Source organism: Staurois parvus, unplaced genomic scaffold (assembly GCF_062004578.1).
Source record: "Staurois parvus isolate SC_StPar_1 unplaced genomic scaffold, SC_StPar_1.0 ptg000283l, whole genome shotgun sequence".
Classification (NCBI taxonomy): Eukaryota; Metazoa; Chordata; class Amphibia; order Anura; family Ranidae; genus Staurois; species Staurois parvus.
This window is the reverse complement of record NW_028318079.1, coordinates 2,933,358-2,947,986: the sequence shown is the minus strand read 5'-3', so window position 1 is coordinate 2,947,986 and position 14,629 is coordinate 2,933,358. Positions and strand designations below refer to the sequence as shown.

At 42.5% G+C, this 14,629-nt stretch overlaps 1 protein-coding gene across 1 annotated transcript; it reads right to left on the bottom strand.

The window, feature by feature from the left end:
* Positions 1-1,941: 1,941 nt before the first annotated feature.
* Positions 1,942-14,091, bottom strand: LOC149458557 (E3 ubiquitin-protein ligase DCST1-like). The gene is made up of 14 exons (XM_089682003.1): positions 13,920-14,091; positions 12,829-12,954; positions 11,205-11,279; positions 10,288-10,556; positions 9,198-9,378; positions 8,525-8,668; positions 6,827-6,948; positions 6,548-6,702; positions 4,964-5,063; positions 4,770-4,865; positions 4,454-4,580; positions 3,109-3,225; positions 2,473-2,615; positions 1,942-2,301 (listed from the first exon to the last, which is right to left on the bottom strand). The coding sequence occupies exons 1-14, from the start codon at positions 14,089-14,091 to the stop codon at positions 1,942-1,944; spliced, it is 2,187 nt and encodes a 728-aa protein (XP_089538129.1).
* Between the last annotated feature and the right edge of the window lie 538 nt (positions 14,092-14,629).

The following is a 14,629-nucleotide window of genomic DNA, read 5'->3' as shown; positions in this document are numbered from 1 at the left end:
ACGCTTAGAAGGCGGGACAAGGGAGAGCGAGAGACGCTTAGAAGGCAGGAAGCGGGAAAGCGAGAGACGCTTAGAAGGCTGGACACGGGAGAGAGAGACAGACGCTTAGAAGGCGGGAAACGGGAGAGAGACGCTTAGAAGGGAGGAAGCAGGAGAGCGAGAGACACTTAGAAGGCGGGAAGCGGGAGAGCGAGAGACGCTTAGAAGGCTGGAAGCGGGAGAGCGAGAGACGCTTAGAAGGCGGTAAGCGGGAGAGCGAGAGACGCTTAGAAGGCGGGAGGCGGGAGAGCGAGAGACGCTTAGAAGGCGGGAAGCGGGAGAGCGAGTGAGACACTTAGAAGGCAGGAAGCTGGAGAGCGAGAGATGCTTAGAAGGCGGGAAATGGGAGAGGGAGAGACGCTTAGATGGCGGGAAACGGGAGAGAGAGACGCTTAGAAGGCGGGAAACGGGACAGAGAGAGGTGCTTAGAAGGTGGGAAATGGGGGAGAGATAGAGACACTTAGAAGGCGCTGTACTACTTGTGGGGGGGTGATGATTTTTTTTTTTTTTTTTTACACTGATTGATTTTACAGCCTTTATGGGTATAAAAGCAATCATTTCTCCTTCTCTCTGGCTGCATTCTTGCAGCCTTTCAGAAATGCTGTGTAAGCGGTGATTGGTCACAGCTTGTCACATGGTACAAGGCTGTTGTGAATAGCCTTGTACCATGTGACCTCTGTGATCATTCACAGATTTCACACGTAGTAAACAGTAATGTCATAAGTGACGTAAGTCCCGTACGATGATTGGTGTTCCACTTTGTCCGGAGAACACAGCGGGCACCGGATCATGGTGCTGCGCGCTCCCACGTAGCGCGCACAGCTTGAAAATGCGGGCACCGTTTATGAACAGCAACCCACCCCTGGACTGCCACCGTCCGGCCGTTTATATACAGCTGCCGGATGGCAAGTGGTTAAAAGCTTTTTCTTCTGGGAGTGGGTACTTTTTCTCTGACAGGTACCTGCTTCCACTTCCGCAATTCTCGCTTCAGCAAGAACTGCGGAAGTTTTGCCCTCCTCTCTTCCCCCCTTTCCGCCGACCCTCCACCCCCACACCTTCACATTCCAGTGCATTTTGTATTCAAATGAATACGGACCACACTGAAACAAGCAGAAACCACACAAGAACATGCGTGTTCCACTGTGAACCAGTCCTTAACACAGAACCTCACTTAAAAGTGAAAGTTCAGCTTATCCTCCTCCTTCCCTCCCTCCCTCCTCTACCTTTATTGGAAGTGGTTTTCTTTTTTTTTTTTTTTCTGGGAATGGTACCTATAGGTACATACTTCCACTTCCACTGTTTTCTGCCCCTACTTTCCATGGGATTCCAGACCCCCCTGTGTCCTCCTCTGGCTTTTCCTTGTCCCCTCGCAGCTTGTGGGGATGTATACCTTGGTGTCAGCTATGAGGCAGATTAAGTGGCAATGCTCTGTATTCTCAGCTGTAGGAGAAAAAGCTGCGAGAATTTCAAATCCCCATGCCTCTCTCTCTCCTCTTCTTGCAGGGATGATAGTATGGGCTAGATGGTTTTTGATTGGTCAGCACCATGACTGTGCTGACCACTCAAAAGCCATCTAGCCCGTACTGTCATCCCTGCAAGGAGAGGAGAGAAAGCCGCAGGGATTTCAAATCCCGGCAGCTTTCTCTCCTCTCAAAGTATCGGTACCCGATGATCAGGGTACAAAAATAATAAAAAATGGTAGGCGGGTGTAAATGGAAACAAGTTCATTTACACCCGCCTGTACATAATGATTGCATGGACCTTCCAATCAGGCGCCTGTCTGAAAGGGTCCTCAAAGTCTCCTGTACTTTTTTTCTTGATTGTAGTTCCAGATGTTTAGGCATTATAATGAATCCATATTTCCAGGGAATGTCAAAAGCCAGTCTAGTCGATGTATGGTGATCAGTCACTGCCTTGCTCGCTGTCACTGTAATCGGGACCTAGAATAAAATCCTCATATGGCGTACACGCATAGCAGAATTTTTTCATGTCCCTCCAGCACTGGCGGCAGTAGACCGTTCCACAATCAGGCTTTGGACACACAAACGAATTCTTCGTCTCACTTTGATCACACACTATGCAGTGCCTTCTGATGAACTTTCTCAAAAATTTACATTTTTGATAGAGAGTTCCCATGGTGGTCTTCAGATTTTTCCGGTTGATACGGGCTTTACTCATGATTTGCTTCCTTTTGACATGTGCATAGGTGGCCCGCTTACGGAGTTGCTCATTATAAAGGAAGAGGACTCTCCGTTTCTCTCTCTATTGGGGAAAAGAAAAGGAATCAATTAGAAAAAAACACATTCAAATACATTTAAAGATCGATTGACACTAAGTGGTTACAACCTGCTAACATAGATAATGATCAAGCACAGGACCACAATGCAGCAGAGATGTGCGAATGGGTCCTTAAAGTTTGTGTATGAGACTTACTTGTGGAAAGTAGTAAGATGCCACAACTCGGCGTAGGCGGTAGAAGTAGACCTGAAAGACTGACATGAAAAGCATTGCCAGTATGGGTAGACAGGTGACGATGTAATCCAAGCCTGTCAAGGCAGTGGGTTTTGGGAGGCACACTATGGGAAAGAGAGATTAAACGTTAGAACAATGAAGAATTGTAATATATACGGATACAATACGTTTGTATTTGCTAAAACTAAAATGAGCTTTAGTAACACCTGTAGTAGCAGATTTGCAGATTCCAGCCATTCTGCAGAAAGACCACTGCTTCCACAAAGAGAGCAAGGCTCCTTCTTTGCAGCATGCTGGAAACGGGAAGGCTTTTCTACTTAAAGCGAAGTTCCACCCTATTTGTCTGGCTTATGCCAAAGTGCATGGCATAAGCTGCCACTATCACGGGGGTGCTTCTAAAAGAAAAAAAAAAAAGACCAGAACTCCGCTTTAAGCTATAGCTGCTTTCTAAACAGTATCTATTAAATACTCTGCCCTCCAATGGACCTCCAAATTCACTGAAATGGGCAATAAGAGTATTTGGCTTACAGCAGCTTTTCTTCCTCTAGTGTCTACAAAATACTGCTTTACAGGATAAGCTACCATTTGTATACTTACTTTCATTACTGCTGGTCTCAAATGTATTTGATGATGAATTCAAAAGACCAATAGTTCTTCTTAATAGATTTGCCAGCATGCTATCTCCGTCCACGCCGACCTCCAGCTTGTGATGACCTGTTGAGAGAGAATGCAAGATTAGAATCAGGCATTGTGACAAGTTTTGAGTAAAATGTGTGACCTATATTTGTTGTCTCAGGCCCTTCAATTAGGAATATTGTTGCGTGTACTTCTGAATAATATAATCACACACGGGACCCCATTTGGCCTTGTTGTTCAGTGGATAGTTGCATCCCTATTTGAAGCACTTGGAATGTATTCTACTGATTTAAGCACTTTAGCTCCAGAAGATTTACCCCCTCTCACGACCAGGCCATTTTTTGCTATACAATGCCACGTTACTTTAACTGAGAATTGCGCGGTCATGCAGCGCTGTACATAATGAAATTTGTGTCTTTTTTTTCCCACAAATAGAGTTTTCTTTTGGTGGGGTTTGATAATCTCAGGGTTTTTTATTTTATGCGTTATAAACAAAAAAAAGACTAAAATCCCAATAAGCCTATATTGATTGGTTTGCGCAAAAGTTATACCGTCTTATGTACCGGAATTTATATATATATATACATACATACATACATACATATACACACACACACACACACACACTAGTAATGGCCGGGATCAGCAACTTATAGCAGGACAGCGATATTGCGGCGGACAGTCTGGCACTAACTGACGCTTTGTGGGAACCAGTGACACTAATACAGTGATCAGTGTTAGAAAATATACTCTGTCACTGTATTAATGACACTGGCTAGGAAGAGGTTAAACATCTAGGGTGATCAAAGGGCCAACTGTGTGCCTAGGCAGTGTTTTTATGTACTCTGTGTGCTGTTTTTACTAGGAAATCTACTAGGTTTTTTTTCTCTGCTTTGCAGAGGAAGAAAATCCAGCAGATTGCCGCTGACAGAACACAACTCTGCCTTGTTTACATAGGCAGAGCTATGTTCTGTCAGTCTTCTCAGCGATCAACAGGTACTAGCGCTTATCCATTGGCCAGTACCTGTTGATCGGCTTCTGCTGTGTCCCATCACAGCAGAAGCGGCGCTCGCCCCCTACGATGGAAGTGCAAAATCATGCATTTACACATGATTTAGCACAGAACGTCCACCCTGTAGCAGTAAATCTGCTATAGGGCGGACAAAAAATGGATAAACTGAAAGTTCAATTACGAATTAACTTAAAGATCTGTGAGGTGCATATGGTATGTATGTAATTTGTGCTCCCCATGGATGAAGTGGCCTGTGAATATTACCGTCGCCTTTTCAGTAAAGTTGATACTTACTTGCAAACACATAAGAAATGTTCGAATGCCTCCTTATTATATCCAGAACGTGATAGAGGATCCTGTCGAACATCACTAGGATTGTAAACGTCACGATGGGAAAGATACATTGGCGTAACTCCGTCATCTGTTTAAAACAAGAAAATGTTCATGTTAAAGTATATCTAAAGCTACATTTTTCTCAGTTTTGGATAGAGTAGTGAGGAAGTTTGAGTAGCGTGTACAGTTGCTTTCCCTACAATATCCAAAATAGAATGTTATGTTTACATCTATTATAATAACTGCTGATGTAGCAGGCACTAAACAATGTACTTACCATTGATGAGACCTCTGGTCCCTGGATCTTGGGGCTAAAAGGAAAAATGAATTTTGAAGTTTCCCCTTTCTTCATCGGCAGTAGATATCTTTTTTTCTGCAAAGACAATATAGACAAATCAGAGGTTAAAGTTAAAGATCAAGTTTAAATTGAATGATCATTAAAGCCATAGATTTAGATGTAGAATTACTTACTTGTTTCCGACGCCTTGCATCTATCTGTCTGAAGTAGGTTGTCACATAGCAGTTGTCATATCGGATGTCAGAATTATATCGTGTGGTGTACATGAAGGCACTGTAAAGGAAAAAGAGATTAGTAAAATGAACTATATACAACTGACACGTACAAATTGTCTGGTAAGGATGTATGCATGTATACTCCTTCACATCCTACAAAAATGATATATTCTGGAGCTTTTAAGGTTTATGATGTCATTGTCAAGAGTGCTTTGCTTTCATTAAAGTGGATGTAAAGGCTCAAGGTTTTCATTACTTTCATGCATTCTATGCATGAAGGTCAAAAACCTGTGTCCATCAGACCCCCAATACTTACCCGAGCCCCGTCTTCATCCAGTGATGTGCACAAGAGCCTCGGCTGTTTCAGGTCTCTCCCTCCTCACTGGCTCCCACTACTGTCAATAACAGCCAGTGGGCCAATAAGGAGAGAACGGGGAAGGGACAAGCCGCATCTGTGTGTGAATGGACATACAGAGCAGTGGCTCGGCAGCGAGCCTTCTTGGGTGCCCCCATAGCAAGCTGCTTGCTGTGGGGGCACTTGGCAGGAAGGAAGGGGCCAGAAGGGCCGGCGGGAGACCTGAAAAGAGGAGGATTGGGGCTGCTCTGTGCAAAACTACAGAGTATGAGATGTTTAATATTTTTTTTTTTAAACAAAAAACTAACCTAGAATATCACTTTAAGGAAATTCAAAATGTTCTCTGAACAATGCTCATGCTGATTGAGCGATCTCCTGTGTTCACTAACAGCAAAGCAGCAAGGGACTCGGAAGCTAGTTGTTAACACTTTAGTAGCAGTGCTTACCTTAGTGATTCCCAGCTATCACGGGTGTTGGCCAAGCATGACACATGCATACTTACATTGGTCCAAACGGTACCAATGTGACTAAAAATAAGCATATCTAAACTTCTAGCAGTATGGAGGAGAGGAGGATTGAGTATAGAGATCTTTTTTTTAGTTATGTTTCCTAAACCCTACTCACTGCAAGACACTTTAAAGTGTATGTAAACCCAAAAAAGGTAATTTATCGCCACTTACTGATCTTTAGATGTGCTGGCTGCATTTACATTTGTTTGCGTCTGTTGATCACTCACTGTAATGTAAATGTAATACAGCAGCATTGTCACCCTAGGCTATTTTTCTAATTTGAACTACAAACACCTCCCCAACTCCTGATCCCCATTACGTAGGGAAGGGAGTAGTTCCCTAGTTCACAGGAGAGAAAGCTGATAACATTTTTGAGATTTCAGATCAGTGCACAGGAAGTGAAAGAAACCGGAAATCTCATAATTAACAGCTATTCAGCTGTACTTGCAGAGAATGTTCTTAGTGTGAAAAATGAAAATGAATGCAGCCATCAAGCCTAGGAACTGGCAAGCTGCTGTATATTGGATTTGTGTTCTTGGGTTTAGATACACTTTAATGTCCTAATTTACTTCCTATATATTTCCAAAGTCAGTTTGAAACATTTAACTTTTTGAAGACTCCCTGCCAATCATCATTTCCAACTGTGGTGTAGTTTGAGAAAGGTTTTGGAATACTTACGAAAAGAAGATGTAAATGAAGGTGATCGCAGCGATGTGCTTCAGGACATTTGCAATACTTTCCAATATTACACTTCTCCTTTCCACGGCGATGTAGATACTGTCCTTTATGTCAATCTTGGTCACATTTTCTCCAGCACCAACGTCGTCTTCCTTCTGTCAAGATAAAAGGGGAGGTAAGTAAGACATATGATAAGAACGCTTAGTTATACTGTAAGAGATTCTGGAAGAAGGGTTAATGAGCGTTAACCAGTCAAATTGCTTTGACTACCACACTTACCTCTTTGATCAATTTGCTGGAAATCGAACTGCCCACGTTGCTTACGACCGAGCTGAGTTTATCATATGTTTCCCCAAAGTTGCCATTCATGGGAATATATTTCTTGCACCATGCGTCTCCAACTAAAAAAAAAAGAAAAGAGAAAAGATCCATCATCAAACACGAGTTATAGAGGACACTGTTCACAGTTGTATTTCTATTTATTTTTTCCTTTGAATGCAATTACCATTCTTACAGATCAAAATGCTTTACTGGATGCTGGTAACTAACCATAAATTGTGCACCAAATCTAGGCACCTTTTTTATGTTACGGTAGCGTGAGAAAGTGTTAGACCTCCTGCACTGTTTTGACTACCATCCAGGGCTCCATTAAAGACATTTCCTTTTACTTTCTTGCCTGCTAACATTTAATTAGGCAAGAAGTGAAGGAAATGCTTTAAAAAAAATTACAGAAATAAAAAGGTTTTTGTGAGTTGAGGGAATGCTAGAGTCCCTGTCAGACATTTACATTCTATTAAAAAAGAAAATATGTGCTGAGAGCGCGCGCCCTGCGTGCTCCCAGCACACATGTCCGACACTCACGGAAAGGTCCCAATCTCCTCTTTCGATTGGGACCTTTCCTGATAATGTGACCGCCGTGACGGCGTGTCACGGCGGTCACATAACCTTAAACCCCGCCCCGCCTCCCAGCTTCTGGAACCCTTAAAGGGCCGGGAGGTGCCATCGCCAAGGGGTGAACACGTACAAAACTGTGTCTGCAGCGTCAAGAACAGTTACTATGTAGCAATATAATTTTTGCTCCATTGCAACTTCTTTTGTTCATGTAGGCTAGGTTCACACTATTGTGGGTGGTTGCAGGAATCACAGCTGTTCTTACACCCGTAACCACCTGCAGCCAAAACGCGCCGCTCTTTACAGATGCGCATGGCTGCCCTTCATTCTTAATGGCTCCTCCACATATCTAAAAACAGTGAATTTGCGAGTGCGGGAACCGCAGGGAAAATGCACCATGCTATTTCCAGGCCATTGCGGGTTAAAAATGGTGCAGGAACCTTTTTCCTGTATGAAACGCAGGCACAGCAGCCCATTCAAATGAATGGGCTGCCGTGCCCAAGTATAACGCAGCTCACAGAGCCGCAATAGCATGAATTTAGCCTTATAGCAGATAAAAGGGGAGGGCTTTGATGTGCATATAATGTCAGTTACATCAACCTTGCATGTAATGTCAGTTACATCAACACCGGCATTTCGATCAGGTCTGCTTGTCAGTTCTTTAGGTGGACCCCATTGGTCTGGAAAATAAAAGGAAAAGGACTGCATCCCTTTTGCCATTTTTCCAGAACTACACGTGACAGGTAGGAGGTAGCCTTATGTAAACGAACATTGAAATTTGTATACACCGGCTCTGGTCCACCTGTGTCTGCTGGGCACAAAAAACTGACATCCATCCTGTTTGGCTCCGATTCATCAGGGAATATGCTCACAAACTCCCTGCTGAGAGGAGCGGACCCCCCCGAAAAAATTGTGTGTGCTAAAAAAACACAGACTTTTTTTTATTGTAAGTAATGACAGTTATCTGTGAAATTATAGGCCCATAGCTGAAATGTAAAAATTGCTGTGGTCCACAAGGGGTATACTTGCAATTGTTAAACTGGGTCATATCCAAATGATATTGTTAAAGGTAAATGAGGTACTTACTGTTTAGGATGCCGCACAGAAATGAAAACTGCAGTGGTAAACACAGGACATGGTTGATGAGGGGCACTGCGATTGTACGCATGCAATCCGCGTGTTTTGTTGCAAACCACTCTTCGCATTTGGTGATGCCAAGTCCGATGACATCTGTGAGGAAAGAGAAAGACAAAGATTAGACAAGCAAAAAAATGTTTTAAATGTGATTTCAATATTGTTGAATCTTAAAGCCCCTTTCACACTGTTGTTCTGATAGGGTCAGGAGGATCCTCCATTCTCCTCTATTCAGCGACGGATGTAAACGGACGTGTGTCTATTTATACCGCCTACCTTTAACCCAATTTCATCCGCTAAAAGCAAAAACGAAAGGGGAAATCCATTCCCCCCGTCTGGTTGGATCGTAGGGCAGTCGAGTGTAAACGGACAAACGGTGTGTTTACATCCCACTGTCCATAGAGGAGAGGAGGCTGTGTCCATGTCCGCTCCGCTTATTGCGAGACCTGTCATCCTCCCGCTCCACTCTGCTTAATGGGGGACAGATCCCCCAGTGAGGATTCTGCCCTTTGTGAAAGAAGCCTTTGATTCTTAAGATTAAGACATCTTGACATCTCTTAGTATCTCCACAGAATGGTGTGGAGATGTAAAGATAAAGACTTTGCAGATGATCTTGTATACTTACATTCACAACGAAGCATGCTTTTGATATCGAACTTTTGCTGTGTTGTGTCCACCTTGATCTTTCGGTACAGCTCTTCTTCTTTCTTAACGTTGTATCCACTTTTACCTTCCACGGCTTCTTTAGGTTCCTTAAATTCTGTCTTCACGTCTTCTCCAAGGCCCTTGAAGTCACCCGTTTTTTGCTAGAAAACATAATAGAGAACTCGCTTAGATTTCATGTACCCCACAAATGGTAAACACCTTTATTTTAAAGTATGTAGCATAAATACCAGGACCATGTTATGGAAATCCCCTTACTGGCCAGACATGGGCAGATGTGAACTTGTTTTGGCATTAGTATACCATGGTGTTAATGAGCCCTATATTCGCTTAGCAACAACACGGGGTTTGGGCACTATATGATGCTTACCCATTTATTTCCAGTGTCATCCTAGTGCACCGGACACTCCTCACACTGCAAAATCTATGCATTGCCTCTGGATGTGTTGGGACAAAATAGGTGGCAACTCCCCAAAAGCAGGCTTAGTAGAGACCACACAACTGTTTCCATAGCATCATTCCCCCACCAGCCAAATTAACACCCTCCCTGGCAAGCAAGATTGTACAGCTTTTTGGCCTACAAGTGACATTTTCCTGTTATAGTATGGTATTAAGTGTTTTTCTATGTCATGCTCTTGATTGTGACAGTATGGTACTGATGGTGTCAGTATGGTCCTGATTGTGGCAGTAAGGTACGATTGTGTTTCTATAACATGGTCCTGATTGTGTCATTATGGTACCGATTGTGTTTTTATGGCATGGTCCTGATTGTGTCATTATGGTACTGATTGTGTTTCTATAACATGGTCCTGATTGTGTCATTATGGTACTGATTGTGTTTCTATAACATGGTCCTGATTGTGTCAGTATGATACTGATTGTGTTTTTATGGCATGGTCCTGATTGTGGCAGTAAGATACTGATTGTGTTTTCATTGCATGGTCCTGATTGTGTCAGTATGATACGGATTGTGTTTCTATAGCATGGTCCTGATTGTAGCAGTATGGTACTGATTGTGTTTCTATTGCATGGTAATGATTGTGTTTACTTACCATTACATTCTTTAGGATATTTTTCACCGGTGTTGATAATATTTTCCATAGCATCTTGGTGTTATTGATTTGTAGCTCTGCCGTGCAGCCAATTGAACGGGGTATCTCTGTAAAGTTGTGCTTGAGATTAGCCCCTGGACCTGCATATATTGCTGCTAAAGCAATAATGAGTAGGCACGCACGTCCTTCCTTTCCAAGTACATTCGGTACAATGATCAGGGTGGTGCATCTGAAATAGGTGGACAAGCCCCACCCACTAGCACAAATCACTAAAAAAAAAGAAGGAAAAAAGTGTTACAGATATAAATACATTGTCAAAATGGGAGAAATACTGCAAATAATCACTGAAATAAAACTTCAACCAAAACATTGTTTAGGTTTGGGATAGGGTGGGGAAGGAACGGTTCTTCTGTTGGGCTTTTATTACTACAAGTCTCCTTATTGAGGCAATTTCTCCTCACTTGCTGAAAACTCCAACAAGGCTGAGCCTTTGCCAAACTGCTGCTGCTCTCTGAATACCTTCAGGGGAGATTTCCCATTTCTTGATCCAGGGACAGTGGTGACCAGGACCGGAAATAATGGGAAATATATTTAGTAGTACTATTAGTAGGGACACCCATAGTCATGAAGAACCTGTCAGTGATCCTAAGCCTTCCCTATTCAAAACCAAAAATATTTGAATTGTCATTTTATTTTGCATATCAGACAGAAATAAGGATAATTAAATAGAGGTTATCTACTAAAACTGGAGAGTAAAATATCCGGTGCAGCTCTGTATAGAAACCAATCCGCTTCCAGGTTTTATTGCTAAAGCTTCATCGAATAAGCTGAAGTTAGAAGCTGATTGGCTGCCATGCACAGCTGCACCAGATTCTGAGCGCACCAGTTTTAGTAAACCTCACCCGTAGTGTACTTACCTGTTAGAAAATATAAAATGGATATTTTTATCCAATCTGGTAGTTTTAGGGGGTCAATCATAAGGAGGTAGATGACTGTTGAAGAAAACATAAGAAAACATGGTTAGTTATGAAAATGAATACAGCACAGACATTCTTTACATGTATAGAGGTCAAAACCTTAAAGTGACCCTGTCACTACTATAAGGCCAGCCTATGCTATATACTTACCTAACCAGAGGCGCGTGTCTTCAAACTCCACTGGTTTACAGGTGTTCCAAATCTCAGTAGTCTGCACCCCACACCAAGCTGTGGTCACTTCCAGTGGACTCTATACCCTATAGGGACGTTCAAGCCAGCAGGAGACACAACAGCATGTGGGGGGTAGCAGGTATTCACACCTGAAAATGTTGCATACTCCCCAAAGCTGGGGAATCAGCAGAGTTTGAATACACAGGCTACTGGAAAGGTAAATCTTTACTATTTTATTACAGGTGCTTATATAGCACCATCAATTTACACAGCACTTTACACATATATATTGTACATTCACATCAGTCCCAAACCCTCAAGGAGCGTACAATCGAAGTGTCCCTCACTCACATTCTTACATACTAGGGCCAATTTAGACAGGAGCTAATTAGCCTACCAGCATGTCTTTAGAATGTGGGAGGAAACCCACGCAGGCACAGAGAGAACATGCAAAGTCGAGGCAAGTAGCGCCATGGTTGGGATTTGAACCAAAAACCGTAGTGCTGCTGGGCAGAGTTGCTAGCCACTTAACCATTGTGCTGCCCTATACCACACCTTTTTTTAACAAGCTAGTCTTAAAGGCTAAGCTCGCCTTTCATAACATGTCACATGTTTACTCGTATCCAGGGTGTAACATGTTACATGCTACTAAATGAGCAGCCTCCTCTACCCCCTTCACCTTTCCTCTGGACCTGCTGTCACAGCTTTTAAAAAAACGCAGCCGAGAGGGGCTCCACCCACCCGGCACTGTCATTTATTCATAGAGTTCTCTGAAAGGGAGAACTACAACTTCCGTTCGGCATTGCAGCTGGTGGTTTGTAGTTCTTAATGAACTACCAGGGCACTGATGAGTGCTGTAGGTAATTCATTGATTCCTCCTGTCATTCAGTAACTGCCTGCCCATACAAAGTTGTTCTTCAGGCTTTAGGGGGGCCGGACTGTGGCCAGAGAGAGTTAAAAATGCCCTGACATCAGTGCCCCATCATTGGTTTTAATGTGAGGAATAGTACACCATTGTTGATATCAATGAGATGAGTAGTGCCCCATTGATGGTGTCACTAGGAGTAATGGTGCCCCATCTTTGGTGTCAGTTGGTGGAATAGTGCTCCAAGGACCAGATAAGAGCACACCACTGCTTTACAGGATCCTAATAAAAAAATTATTCTACCCGCAAAAAGATGTGCATTTTTTTTTTACTGGTTACTGTATGATCATTTTTAGGAACACTGCTGCCCAACTAATATATCTGAGCTTGTCATGAATACCAGAAGTCACCTTCAGGAATAAATGGACAAAACCAGGGAGAGTCCCTGACGATCTAAGAGAGATGACTACTATGCATACATTCTACTATTCAACTAAAAAAAGTTTAATAAGTGAATTAGATTCTTACCAAATCCTATGAGGCCCCCAAATCCAAATCCAAAGAAGAATTTGGATTTTTGAAAAACATCTGTTTCCTCGAATAGGAAGTTGTTGATAATTCGGGGAAAAGCGAAGTCTGCAAAACGTTTCAAAGCTAAAAAAAAGAAAAAGATAAATTGTTAGATTCCTTCATTGATTTTTCTCTTGTATTTGAGAACTCTGCCTAGCCTATGTTTGATCAATCTAAGGGCCTGTGAAATCTCCCAAATAAGACATGGATGGGGAAAAGAAATGTGACAGGGGTTATAACCCTCCCTTACTCTATCCAAAATAAATGTTTTGCCTATAGTCCTACATTAAAGGGAACCCCAGTGTTGTAGAAGAAGATTCCTAGCAGGTATGGCTTCCAATCTTTTCTCTGTTCTGCAATACCAGCCTACCTTCTAGCAATTTTCTTCATAGGGCTCACATTCACGTTGGTGTAAACATTTCACCGATCCTATTACACAACTTCCTGCATAATGATCAGTAAAAATTTGTGTAAAATGGTTGTTTGTTTTTTTTTCCAGTACCTGCATCTGATATAGCTTTCTGGATTCTATGTTATGGATCTGAACGCAGGGCCTGTTTACACACCTGTGTGAATGTCGACATTGAAAACAATGCAGCTGCGTTCAGATCCGTAAATATAAAAAAACTCTTATAAATGCGCTTTTTTATTTTTGTACAGCCATGTGAATGAAGCCTGAGCACTTGTATGTATTTTAAGTCATTCTTAGCTCACTATACTTTAAAAAAATATAAATGTTAATGAAGGTTGGGGCATGCGACGGCTGTAATTACATGTAGAAATAGCAATGTGTACACCTTGTCCTGTATGCGGGGTGTACAGGGCGAGCACAGCCAATGGTGGTTCTGTGTGTTATAGAAAACCCATCTAGAAAATATTGGAGAGTCTAAAAATAAACTCATTTCAGCTGGAGACGATCATGTGACCCGCCTCTACATAACTGTCACATATCCAGGAATATCTGAATGTGAAGGACCCCCCCCCCCCCAGATCACGGTCTATGGGAATGTTAGTGTTATAGGTAAGACAAATGAAGAATGAATCCTTACTTGTTTTGGCACGTTTTGGCTTCTTCATCTTCTTCTTGCGTCCGGTTTTGGTGTGTCGAGCGCCATGATGATGTTCATTCACGGCTGTAACATTTTGGGTGGGCGCTTCCATGTCTGAGCGCACCACCACATCCTCGTCGTACATCTCAATGATGGTATGCATGGTGGTCATTTTTGCGATCAGTAATCTATAGTCGAACAGCTCTCTGCTAGCACTCCTCTCTCTTCTCTCTCCTCTGTGCTTCTGACCAGGTGACTGGAAGATTTGGTTAAGCCACTGCAGGGTGATGACATCACAGTGTAGGAGTTTCTTTTTTTTTTTTTCTTTTTTTTTTTTTTTTTGAATAACTTTATTGAGATGATTTTAAACAAACAAAAACCTGCAGGCTGGCAGGGCTGATCATATCACCATGGCAACCAATTCAAACAGAGGCTGTGTTGGCAGTGTGTTTACTTGGCTGTAGGATAAGATGGTGTAGCTCTGTTTTAAAGTGCAATAGAAGATAATCAGAATGTACCATGTCCTGCTCTGACTGCAGATGTGTTCTGATTTGTTCAGCTACATGAAAAAGGAAAGATGGACACATTTAAGCATTTTTTTGAATAACTTTATTGAGATGATTTCAAACAAACAAAAACCTGCAGGCTGGCGGGGCTGCTCACATCACCATGGCAACCAATTCAAACAGGCGTTTTGCCACGATTAGCGG

Excerpts from the sequence above, each read along its gene's own strand:
- LOC149458557 (XM_089682003.1), bottom strand. The coding sequence starts at position 14,091 with ATGACCACCATGCATACCATCATTGAGATGTACGACGAGGATGTGGTG. Across the intron at positions 12,955-13,919 it reads GCCAAAACGTGCCAAAACAA|CTTTGAAACGTTTTGCAGAC; the intron begins GTAAGGATTCAT and ends TCTTTTTTTTAG. Across the intron at positions 6,703-6,826 it reads CCAGCAAATTGATCAAAGAG|AAGGAAGACGACGTTGGTGC; the intron begins GTAAGTGTGGTA and ends TTATCTTGACAG.